We start from the raw sequence: 12,913 nt of genomic DNA, 5'->3' as shown, positions 1-12,913 counted from the left end.
GAACTAGGCCAGCATTTTAATTTAAAAATTAGGCCACATCCAAGCTGCCATATATATACACAATAAAGTGCTGCTAAAATCAATGCGACAAATGCAACCATCATCAGCTGGCCGTTTTAATTACGATAATAAGGAAAAACAATGGCAATCAGTGATCCAGTTAAAATGTGCCTCTTTGGACCCTGAGCATGGTAAAGTCGTGGCCCCAAAATCCATGTCCAAGTGATACACCTGCCCCGAGAAACAGCACTTTGCTGAACAACCAGGGAATCCACAGGCATCATCCTGAGTTCCTGAAAACTACACCAAAGGCCTTTTAAGATCAATTGGAAGGAGCGACGAACATACAGACCTTCACGCCATATTTAACTTTCCCAGCGTAGTGTTTTATGATGAAGGCAGGTTCCATCACAGCAGGAAATTCAATGTAAGGGTTTCCTTCATGCTGACGCTTAAACTTGTCTAGCAGCGTTTGATTTGTTGCTTGTGGAAAACTGAACAGGAGGGGAAAAAAATAAAAAGCCTGTGAAATTAACTGCCTTGTTTCTAAACATTTTGATCAGGTATTAATCATTTTTAAAAGTGTAGTAGTGTCATTCCCATGAAACTTCTAATTACAGACAGGTCCTGAGCCTGCTAATTAGCAAGCTGGGAACTGCAACAACGCACTAAGCAGAAATCATAGTACAGACAATGACATGTCTTTAGGGCTAAAATTGATTCCTCTTATCTATCCCCGTGCACAGAGGGTAAGCAGCAAAGACTGTTTGGTGCGGGGGCAAAACATTGGCCCAGTGGGGTGGCCTGATCAATGTACTCTCAAGTGAACATGTTCACAACACATTTCAAACAATAAAGAGCAGGTTGTTCATTTAAAATATTTATATCCTGCCTCTCTGTTAAATTAGCTAGCAAAGCAGTTTTACAGCCTTCTATAATTAAAAACAATAAAACATTAACATGAACATTAGTTAAAAGCCCAGCTAAAATAATTGGCAGCATCATTTAAAGAAATACTTTAAAAGATTAACGGCAGTCAAAGTCAATGTCAAAATCCAATACAGAAGGCAGAATTGACGAGAGGGGAGATGTGTCTATCTAGCACCCAGAGGTCAATGAGTTTAGCTCCTCGTGTTTGGCTGGGGGGAGTTCCAGAGTCAAGGTGCCAATGACACAGAAGGCCCAGCCTCTGGTGACCACCTTAGTTCAAAAGGCAAGAGCAGACAGATCACAGCCTCTGCAGAGGATCCCGGTAGGATCATCTGAAAACTGGCTGTTCTTTTCCCAGTGCTACTGTTTTATCTACGTGGAAGGTTATTCCCAGGCAAGCAAAAATATAATGGGGAAAGCAGCCCTAACAGCTTGCCATTTTATCTTCAATCTGGTAAACTGAAAACTGATGCTCCCAAGTGCGGGAAGATGGCATACTCACTTGCTTTCCTCATCCAGCAAATGGAGCAACCCGGTTGGCTTTTTGCTGATGAGGTTGATGCAGCCAGAGTTGTCTATGTAGTCGATGTTGTGCCAGCTGATGCCTTCGAGTCTGTACTCCTCCTGGTTGCGGGGAAGAGTTCGCATGCGTTAAGGTAAAAAAAACCCATGTAATGTTTTAGCAGCCCTCACAGGGAAAGCAGAGCAAACTGTCAATCATTACCACTTTCAGATACTCCATTTTTTTCTTCAGGTATATATATTTTTTTTGGGGGGGGGGGAATCAGGTTGTGTGCTGACAAACCGAACAAACTGGCAACCAAGAGCTGTTTGCGATGTGGCTTCTGAACACTCACAACTGTAACAAAATGGGCACACACAGGGTTTCCAGACATGGGGTTGCACAACTTTTCCCCCCCCCCCCACTTTCTGTGTAGGACAATCTTTACATGTGAAGTAGCCCTTGCTGAATGTGCATTCCTCGCTACAAAGACTATACTCACAATTACCCACTAATCTATGTACAATAAAACTAGCATACTAAAGAATGGACAGATATATTGTAGTGAAGCTGAATTCGGGGAAAATTTGAACAAAAAAAAAAAGAAGAAAGAAGAAGTAGTAATGATGTAAAATACTTTTGGACTTACTTGCTCCAGTTTAAATATGTGTTGGTTAAAATAATGCTGTAAACGTTCGTTGGCAAAATTAATGCAGAACTGTTCAAAGCTGTTACTTTCATAATCTTCAAACCCAAATATATCAAGTACGCCAATGGATAAAGTCTGCAACAGAAAAGAGAAATGGTGAAATAGGAATAGCCAGTGTGGTGTGGTGTACCAGACTAGGATCCGGGAGAGCCAGGTTTGAATCCCCACCATTCTGCCGTGAAAGCTTGCTGGGTGGCCTTGGGTCAGCTGTACACTCTCAGCCTGAACCACCTCACAGGGTTGTTGTGAGGATAAAATGGAGAAGAGAACACGTTAAGCTACTTTGGGTCCCCATTGGGGACAAATGCGAGATATAAATGAAATAAATATTTGAACCTGCCAGATTGTCCAAAGACATCAGAATATACCAAGTTGCCTTATACCACCAATTACATCTGCCACAATGCTGTCTGTTTGGGACACTGCTGAAAGCTTTTCCAGGAAGTTCCCTTTCCAAGGCAAACCTCCATCATAGGTCTGCTTTGATTTCCCAAAGTGAACACGTGTAAATTTAGAGCATGCCCAGTCAGAGAACATCAGCAGAGTCCCAATGTAAGAGATTGGATGAATCCACTAGACAGCAAAGGGAGTGCTGAGGCCATACCAGTAAGGAGCAGCTCTGGACAGAGGCCCTGCTCATGCATATTAACAAAGCACCAATCCCAAACAATTTTTCAAAGTAGTTTATCAAGACTGACATTGACATTCCCATTTATTGTCCCCAGATTATTATAATCCTTCCCCCCCCTTAAGCCCAAAGGTTGTAAACAACCGCAACAAGATTTTTAAAATATATCCAGGGAGCACACTTTAATAAAGACTTATATGGCTGACCTCTCTGCTCAATGGTATTTTTAGACTGGGCGTATTAAAAAAAAATGTGCATACTTTCCCCCTATTTTGACATGAATTATGGGCCATCGCAGCATACTTGCATCAAAAATAATACATGGGCCTGTCAAAGAAGAGCATTTAGAAAATTAGATGACCAGCTTCATGTTTATTTTCACTCTCCTCTTCTTAAGTAATAAAGATGAGCCAGGTGGTCTTATGCAATGCTTGCTTTTTTAGGACAGCAGCTAATTAAAAGTCTATATTTCCCCCTTATTTACTTCAACACTGAGCAGTTTTTAAAGACAATTTTAACATCAAGCTGAAAGCTATAGGCAGACACAGGGCAACTAGTTTCAGGCGAAGGCCTCTTTGAAATGCTGAACTACAGAAGCACTTTAGTTTGCTTTGAGAAAAGTAGAATTCAAAAGACTACACTCTTCTGTTCTCCCCATTTTAGACAGGTGGTCCTTCTCTGCTGTTGTCTGCAGAATCCCTACCCTGCATCAATTTGCCCGCCCCCTGTGTCATCCAGAAAGCTGCTCCTGAGGGTCAGAGGACCCTCATGAATGGCGTGGAATGCAGCTCCTCTGGGGAAATCCACTCATGCAAGGTGGGGGGGCCCGCTACTTCCATAGAAGTGCCGTCCACTGTCACAATGACACCTTTGGATATAACCTGTTGATGTAACATCAAGAAAAATACTCTGTAGTAGAATACATGGGAGGGAAGGCAGTATGGTATAGCCCATTCTTGGAAGCTAAGCAGGGTCAGCACTTGGATCGGAAACCACCAAGGAAGGCTCTGCAAAGGAAGGCAATGGCAAAACCTCCTCTACTTCTCACTTGATTTGAAAGCCCCTTGCTGGGTTCACCATAAGTCATTTGTGATTTGACGGCAGATACGTATGTATGTAGAATACAAGAAACAATTATTCCAGACCATTTTCACTAGGGTACAAATATCCAGCCACAGAAATCTTCATTATGAACACCTACTACCTCTTGACGTACCAGGAAATAAGGACTCAGCGGGCACAAAATTATTGGTGTGCATTTGTCAAGATCTTAAGAATCTTTTTGGTAAGTGGCCTGGTTACAAGTTAGCATTTTTTAAAAAGTTGGTAGCAAGCTCAAGTTCCGTATAAGTGTGTTAAAACGCACCAAATCAAAATGTAAGGAGAAACTCCGGAAGTGTGCTGGTCATTGTTATGTGCTGCAGATTAAAAGCTTAAAAATAAGCTAAAGGCATGGGAAAGAACTGGACTGTTTTGCCATACCCTAAAGGCTGTCTTACGAGAAAGCCAAACCAGAGATGGAATTCAGTGCTACAAGTAGCAGGCTCTGTTAACAATACATTGCCCAGGCAAGTCTCGTACCAAGAATGAAACAATGACCTACACTGAACCTGAACAATTGGGATTCATTTCCAATCTGCTAAGTGCTGAATATTACATTTCCTGACCTTGGGGAACATGAAGCACATAACCCTAAGCTGATTGGTGGGATCAACAAAAGGCGACACGTTAATATTCAGCAGTAAAAACAACAGGAGCTTATAAGTCTTAATGTCGCTTGAGAGCATACTGTAGCAATCTTTCAAATGAGCCTGGGGTATAAATCCACGTGCATCCAGAATGAAATCACAGTAACTCAAATGGTGCTCAGGGAAACTGCAATCACTGCAGCACAGAATAAGCCTACATCACTCAGCGTCTCAAGAGGATGCATTCGACTCAGTGCCCAGGACTGAAGGCAACACTTGGATCCAGACAGGAAAGGATCTGTCAGGATCAGCTGCTTTGTAGAATCATAGAGTTGGAAGGGATCTCCAGGGTCACCTAGTTCAACCCTCTGCACAATGCAGGAAATTCAAATACCTCCCCCACCCCACCCCCAGGGACCCCTGTTCCATGCCCAGAGGATGGCGAAAAGAAATGAAAAGAAACCCTCTAGAATCCCTGGCCAAACTGGCCTGGAGAACAATTGCTCCCTGACCCCCTGACTCCCTGACCCCCAAAGCGGCTATCAGTATTTCCCTGGGCATGTAAGAAAGGGCCACAATGGGAAGCCCCATTTCCCATTCCTAGCATCTCCAGCCAAATGATATTTTTACATAAGATGTACATATACAGGAGAAGGCCAGATGTTGTTTCCTAATACTGATTGCAAACAGAAAAAGAGGGAAAAGGGAAGAAAAGAAAAATTCATTATAGTTTCCCTTATATACATTATTGTTAATTGAAAAATACTATATATACTACTATATACTATATATTACTATATACTAAAAATAAAGGAAGGGGCAGAAGGAAGGGTAACCACTTCTGAGGAGTATTCTGTGTATATCTTGGCCTGAAGTCTTTACAATCTCTATAATCCAGAATTTTAGTTGATGATAGGAGTGTCCCATTTCGATGTAATGTCTGACCATAGGAGCAGAGTGCTTTTTCAGCTTGAGGCAGCTGCGATGTTCACATATTCTAGTTTGCACAGGTCTGGTTGTCTGCCCTAGGTACAACTTCTCAGTAGAGAACTGTTCTGGATCAGCAAATTGAAAACATGGGCACCATATGGACTTAATGAGGAAGTTGACTGGACTTGCTGTTTATAATTATCTGGACTTTGTTGCATAAATTCTGTATGGGCTGTTTATAAATATTTGAATAATTGTCAGTACAAAATCCCACTCTCATCTTTACTCCATGGTTACCCTTCCTTCTGCCCCTCCTTCTATGTTGCATCTCTCCTGATTGACATGTACAGTAATTGGTGATTGCATCACCCCAGTAATGCTATATACGGTGGCCAGTATAGGAGCTTATACCAGAATTTGTACAGGATGGAGTGACATACATTCAACTCACGCAAGTTTGTGATACCAGGTTAGTAGGCCAATATTTGGAAGAAAAAAATTATATAAAAAATGAATTCCTTTTTGAAACATATAACTTTATGGAATTATTTCATTCCCTTTCATATTTAGAATTATTGGTGGACTTTAATTGGCTGAACTGGAGGCCCATCTTATAGAATAATAATAAACAAATACAGAAGGTAATTTTTATTTTTAGTATATAGTATTTTTCAGTTAACAATAATGTATATAAGGGAAACTATAATGAATTTTTATTTTCTTCCCTTTTCCTTCTTTTTCTGTTTGGAATCAGTATTTAGGAAACAACATCTGGCCTTCTCCTGTATATGTACATCTTATGTAAAAATTTTGTTGAATGTATGTCAAATTTGTAATTGGAATTGTGACCACTGAGGAAGGCCCTTTGAGGGGCCGAAACGCGTTTGGTTCAGTTGCACAGCACTAACCCATCTATGTATGAATGTTGAGAAGTTTTTTATGTCTGAATGGTATATTTTTAATGAGTCTAAGTTTTAAAATGTGTACACCTGAATAAAGTTTGCATTTTCATAATATTTAGAGTCAGCTTAACCCTTGTGGATCTATACTGATTCAGAATAAAGCAGCATCGTGTGTCTTCCCCTCTGAAGAGATGCTGGTTAGCAAGCCATGGGTATTTTCTCATGTAGCAGCTCAAGTGTGTCTGAAAAAGCAAGAGGGATAAATGTAATAGCAGCATAACATTTGTGTTCAGGTCTCCCTATGTTTCGTGTTCATGGCAAGATTACTGTCAGCTGTCAGTTCATTTTGCCTCTCTGTGTTAAAAAGGTTGACTTCGTAAACAGCTCTGTGATGGGAAGCAACTACATGAGCTCACTCGTTTTTCTCAATGGAGGAATAAGTTCCAACAAAACCTGTCATCGGTTAGAAAATACCCAGTTGTCTTAATAACAATATATCAGTCAACAAAGCTAACAACGTGGCCCTCTTAGGACACAGGTATATGGAACACAAGTAAAACCATTGCCTTTTTAAGAGAGACTCTCACCAGCTACACATACAACATTCATCACTGAAAGGCATGCATGTTTTACACACGGATTACCTTGGTGCTCTCTTCCAAGTCCTTGGTATTCAAAAGTGCATGATTAATTCTAAAAACTATCCAATCAAACAGGGCACTGTACAATGATTTAGCCATGGAATTCCGCACCGTCACAGCCTGGAAGATCAAACAGAAATAATTAGAAATAAAGCCTGATCATTACAACAGGCTTGTGTTTTAATGAGTCAACTGGGTATTCCAATCTACTGATATTACTGAATACAGTTCTAAGAAAGCCACAGTTCCAGAAACACATAATTACTACCAAGGTATTGTCTGATACCAGGATACTGAAAGCAGGCCTTGGGCTCCCCACCAGCCCACAGAGATCCTACATTTACCTTTTACTCACAGTGAGGAGGGAGGTTAGTTATAAACAGGTGAAGACAGAATCATCGAAGAGAGGGATGAACAGTAAAGCTTCATGTTTATCTGAAAACTTAACAATCTGCTACAGGAAAGTTCCGGCATTGGTCCTCCTAAGTCAACTGTCCTTGGGAATGGAGCAATGGTTCTTGGGACTCATAGTTACAGAGGGATTTGAATGAGGAGCCTGAGGGATGCCACAGGTAGATTACTTCTGTGCAGCATCCCTGAGATTTGACCAAAGAATGGGGGACATGGGGGCCCGTCTGGTGCAGGGCGTAGAGTATCAGCCTGGGACTGGGACCATCCAGGTTCAAATCCCTACGCACGATGTTCACTGAGTGACCTTGGGTCAGTCACCTTCTCTCAGCCTAAACTCCCTCACAGGGCTGTTGTAGAGGGAAGAACCAGGCATGCTACCCTCAGTTCCTTGGAGGTATCAAAGCCTATCTAACAGCAATAAGCCCACACAGGTTGTGTGACCCCTATAAAAGCTTCCAGGTCATACTCGTAACAGGAGGGGCTATGTAGCAGTTCATCATCACCAACCTGCCTTGGCTTTTCCTTTGCTGTCCAGGAGCTGACCCTGATATCAATGCACAACTATGGGAGTGGATTGTAGGCATCAGAAATAATCATGGTTACCTGCCTGCATCCCTTAAGGAGTGCTGGTGTCACATCAGGAATCCCTGGATTTAGACCCACCAGTTCCCTATGACACGAGCAACACGCTTACAAACTTGGGCAAGACACTTAAACACACAACTGTATTAAGCAAAGCCAAAAAATGAGGGCCAAAGATTATTTCAAACGGAATGTTGGAAAGCCCGGAGAATAATTTCTCCACTCATCCACATTGCTGTTGATTAAAGTCAGATATCCTCCTTTGTAAGCAGCAGCAGCAGCAGAAAACAGTGAAAAGGAAAAGCCAAAGAGTTGTTGCGCAGCCTTTGAAAAGCAGCAAGGAATCAAAGGAAACAAAACAGCCTAAGACCCAGCAGTGTGGGCTTAACAGAATTGTTAAATGATAAGCATTTTCAGTACGTGCCACAAACCCAAAATTTAAAAAGAAGCAGATGCTTGCCATATTGTCCACCCCTTCTTTCCTGTTTCTTCATCTCATTCTCTTCCTCCGTTTCCTATACTGATGTCATTTCTTACATATGCTACCAACCCAGCAGCCAAAGCCAAACGTGTGCAAATCATCAACAGCAGACTCTTGGATGACATTTGGGGGGGCTGCTCTTTGGCCTGGAATAGTTGATAGACCCTTGTGTTTGAATAGAGCCCCGTGCTAAACCGTTTGCTTGCACAGTGCGTGCTTCCGTATGCATGAAGGACACCCTCATTCCAAGAGGACAGAGCCTGCAGTTGACATTCTGCTGATTCAATTCTCCCCCTCAAGTCCCATTTCAAAGGGCAGCATTGTGATCAAAATGCCTTTTGCAACAACAGCATCCTCACAACGGAGGCTGGCCATCTTTGGCAGAAGCCCAGCTAATCTTTTAGACATATTTTCAACGTAAGCCATTGGGGGGGGGGGATACATATTATCTTCCCTTTGTGCCTTGTTCATTTTGCTTATTCTGGAATTGACCAAAGTACTATATACAGGGGTGTCACATGACTTCAGAAATGGAATGTGCCATTTTGAAAGATAATGAAGGAAAGAACAAAACAGGGATCGGGGGGGGGGGAGAGTAGAAGGAGCAGAACAGCCCATATTTTGTAAATTCAAAGGCTGCGCCATTTTGCGTGAGGACACAACTGCAGCTTAGCAGAGCCATTCCTTACTGCAGTGCAAATTGGGAACTATCTGAAAGCTACACGAATGTCCTGCTCCCCGTCCATGAATCTGTAATGAAACATTAACAGTGCAAAATGATGAGTTAAGAGTGAGCAGCGAGCGCTGACGCAGGCAGGGAGTCGAACCATTAATATATTTAAAATTCCATTTCAGCTGCAATTGAAACTCTTCTGGGTGGCTTCCGCTCGCTCTAATCAAGATTCAGTAACCAGTCTGGCACACCTTGAAACCAAATGATTTAAATTCTAGGTCAGACCAGACACATTTTTCTTGAGAGCCCAGGATAAAAGTATTTTAAATCACTTGAAATGTCACTCACATTACAATGACAAATTACTTGGGATAAGTTAGTTGCCATCATCGTGACATTACACATCCTACGCTCAGTTCCACACAGCCAAACATACTAGACAGAAATAAAAACCTGGGTGAGGTGGGGGGGGGGGGGGGGAGAGAGAGAGAAGCGATCTGCTGGTCCAAATTATACTGATCCTGGATTCTTACTTGATCTTGTGCCTCTTGAAAAGATGAAAAGCCTCAGTCTCACTCTACCCATAATCCTTCTCCCACCACTTTACAGTCTAGAAAGGGTTGAACTCTGCACTGCCTGGGACCATGCATGCCTCAGCATCACAAAGGAAGCTGGCGAGGATCACAATGACTCCGACATCACACTGTAACATATTCAACTTGCCATCAAAAACTAATTACAGAGGGGTGGATCCTACCCATATCTTGCCTCTCCACTGAACAAAGCTTTCTTCCAGCCTAAGAAGACTTCCTCCAACTTAAGAGGCTCTTCCGTTGGCGGAAGAGCTGCTCAACTTGGAGGAAAGCTCCTTGGATTTAGCCCGGAGACCTGCCGAGCACCACGGGATGCTGGTATCTCTCTGCCAGCAGTTCCTCTCCCACTTTTCTTCAGAAGAGAGTGTTCTCCTGGGGAGGGAGGGATTATAGCTTTCAAACAGCAGGTTTTCATCCTGCCGCTTGCGTTCCTGGTTCCACCCAAAAAGGAACAAGAAATCGGCATGTGTTGCCGTCACTCCTTTTTCTTTCTAATCAGGTAATTACAGCCCACGTTCAGGAGAAGCCCTGCAAAATAAATACTGGCTTAGAAAGGCTTTCTAGAGTCTAGCGGAGCTCTGAGAACAAACTTACTTCAAGACTGCTACTGTGATCTCTAGTGTTAATAATGTGCCAATAACGAGAATGGCAAAGCTGGGCCATCCACAGGCCTGGCCTGGGTCACTACATAAGGAAATTCTCAGAGAACGTTGTAAACTATCCCCATCAAACAAACACCCAAAAAACACCCTGAGGATGAGTGTGAACGATCCAGGAACACAGATTACTGAACACAGTTGTGAAATTAACCAATTTAAGTCCCTGAGAGATTACAGAACCCAGGAGGAGAGATTTCTAGATAGTTTCTCCCAGGGCTATTTTTGGGCAGGAATGCACAGGAACGGAGTTCCGGCTGGCTCCCAAGTTGGCCACGCCCAGCAGGAACTCATTAGCATAATAGGACACACCCAACAGCAGAAACTCATTAGGATTGGCTACATTAGGGGTGTGTGGCCTAACATGCAAAGGAGTTCCTGCTACAAAAAAAGGCCCTGGGTTTTGACAACAAACAAGGTAAACAGAATAAGAAGCTAAAGGTGGGTGTGGCTGGATGAGCACACTTTCGACCTCCAAGTGGCACCTGGAGATCTCCCACTCTAACAACTGATCTCTAGGCTACAGAGACCAGTTCCCATGGAGGAACTGGACTGCTTCGGAGAGTAGACTCTATGGCATTATACCCTGCTGAGGTCCCTCCCCCCCCCTGAAACCTCGCCCTCCCCAAGCTCCACCCCCAAAATCTCCAGGTATTTCCCAACCCAGAGCTGCCAGCTCTACAAAACACAGATGTTGCTTGTTCATCTGTTTCGCATGCCTAAAATAGTTCTGAAATAATTTCTGATTTGACAGGCCACCTGATCACGGAAGATACATCATTGAAAGCAAAAGCTGTGAACAGATGCTGCTCAGCTTGGAAAGGCAACTGGAACATTTTGTTGGCCAGTACGTGCTATGATAACCAAACTTAAGAGGATACAAGAACATTAAGGCACACATTTATAAGCATGCAGCAAATACAGGCCATCCACTGAACAATGAAAAAAGCAAATAAAATCCAACACAGCTGTTTGTGCAGCAAAGTCAGTAGATAAATCCAATGCTTGGTTTTAATCCCAGGACACAGAGAGGTCAAAAGTATCATATGTAAGATTCAGTCTGATGTATTCTTACTCAGATATTGATAAGCAGTGGATTCAGTCAAAACAGCGTCATTTGCCTTTCACAGCTTCTATCCCCCTCAGAAGGACCCGCTCTTTCCTAGCCTCCCTCCCGAAATTCCACAAATGCAAATTTTGATACCTCTGCCAGTTTGTAGGGTAATACAAGCTTCTCCCCCACAGTCACTGTCTTTCTGGTAACGAGTGCTTCAAACAACATTTCTTCTTTTACCTAAAAACAAAATCCACCATCAGTTACAATTCAAGAAACCAACAGAAGAAGTCAAATCTTCATCCAATGTTATCCAGACTATAAACTCAATATTAAATGCACAGGTACAAACAGGGGTCATTTCGTAGAAAAAGAGGTGCAGGAGCTCATCAGCGTAACTTATTAGCATAACTTATTAGCATAACTTATTAGCATATGCCACACCCCCTGACATCACTGGAAGTGTGTCAGAAGACAACACCCACCGCTCAGGCTCCACTAGACTGTTCTGGATTGCTAACTATGGGGAGGACAACGTGCAGATCTGCCCTCACAGAGAAGGGAGAGCTTGTACCTGAAGGCAGGCGGGGGGGGGGGGCCTCTGCAACTTACCTGGCTGCTTCTTGCTCCTAATGGCCTGACTGAGGGCTGCTGGGAGCTTGGGGCGGGGCTTGTTGCATGTGCCCGCCCCCTGAGCTCCTTACTGCCAGAGTGCTCCTGCAGGAAATGACCCCCGGATACAAAGAAGCCCATAGATGTGTTCGGTTTTCTAGATTACTCCTTTTTGAATCCATGTATGTATACTAAGAAATGTTGCAAAAGGCAGCATAATCGGAGCAATAATTTATGGAGCACTTAATACACAAAGTGCTTTACTATCTCGTCCCTCCCTCTCAAGGCTGCTCGCATTACAGTACAGTTCCTCCTGTTTCATGAGTCAGGAAGTGAAAGAGTTACATGATTCAGAGCTACCTCTAAAGAAGATGGGCTGTGGCTCAGTGGAAGAGCATCTGCTTGGCATGCAGAAGGTTCCAGGTTCAATCCCCAGCAGCACCAGCTAAAAGGACCAGGTAGTAGGTCATAGATAGAGACACTGGAAAGCCGCTGCCAGTCTGAGTAGACAATACTGATCCTGATGGACCAATGGCTTAATTCAGTATAGGGTACCCATATGAATTTGGCTGTGAGCAAAAATCATTTACTGATGCCCTGCTCTGCATGCTTTCAGTAAAAGATCTGAGACTGGTAAGAACTCAGAGCAAGCCTTTTTCCATGATGACCCCCAGATTATGGAAATCCCTGGCCCAGGAACTTCACCTCGCTCTTTTACCATTGGCCATCCAGAACTGGTTGACTTTGTGTTCAAGGGATGCTAATGTTTTTATTTTTTTACTTGCTTTACTGACATTTTAATCTCTTCCAGGGTTTTATTGATGTAGACAAACCAGAGGTCATTTCGGGGGGGATCGCGGGGGATCGCAGTTTCCCCGGGTGAGGTACGGGGGGCGGGGCACACGACGAAGCCCCGCCCCC

General features: G+C 43.2%; 1 protein-coding gene across 1 annotated transcript in view; it reads right to left on the bottom strand.

The window, feature by feature from the left end:
* The window catches only part of MYO9A (myosin IXA), a 130,913-nt gene that overhangs the window by 79,503 nt on the left and 38,497 nt on the right, over positions 1-12,913 (bottom strand). The window contains 5 exon segments of the mRNA XM_015418905.1: positions 353-494; positions 1,433-1,554; positions 2,082-2,216; positions 6,934-7,050; positions 11,531-11,620. Coding sequence (XP_015274391.1) covers positions 353-494; positions 1,433-1,554; positions 2,082-2,216; positions 6,934-7,050; positions 11,531-11,620 — 606 coding nt within the window.

The sequence above is a fragment of the Gekko japonicus genome, unplaced genomic scaffold (genome assembly GCF_001447785.1).
Source record: "Gekko japonicus isolate JY-2015 unplaced genomic scaffold, Gekko_japonicus_V1.1 scaffold150, whole genome shotgun sequence".
Lineage (NCBI taxonomy): Eukaryota > Metazoa > Chordata > Lepidosauria > Squamata > Gekkonidae > Gekko > Gekko japonicus.
The sequence above is the reverse complement of the archived record's forward strand: the minus strand, read 5'-3'. Positions and strand labels throughout refer to the sequence as shown.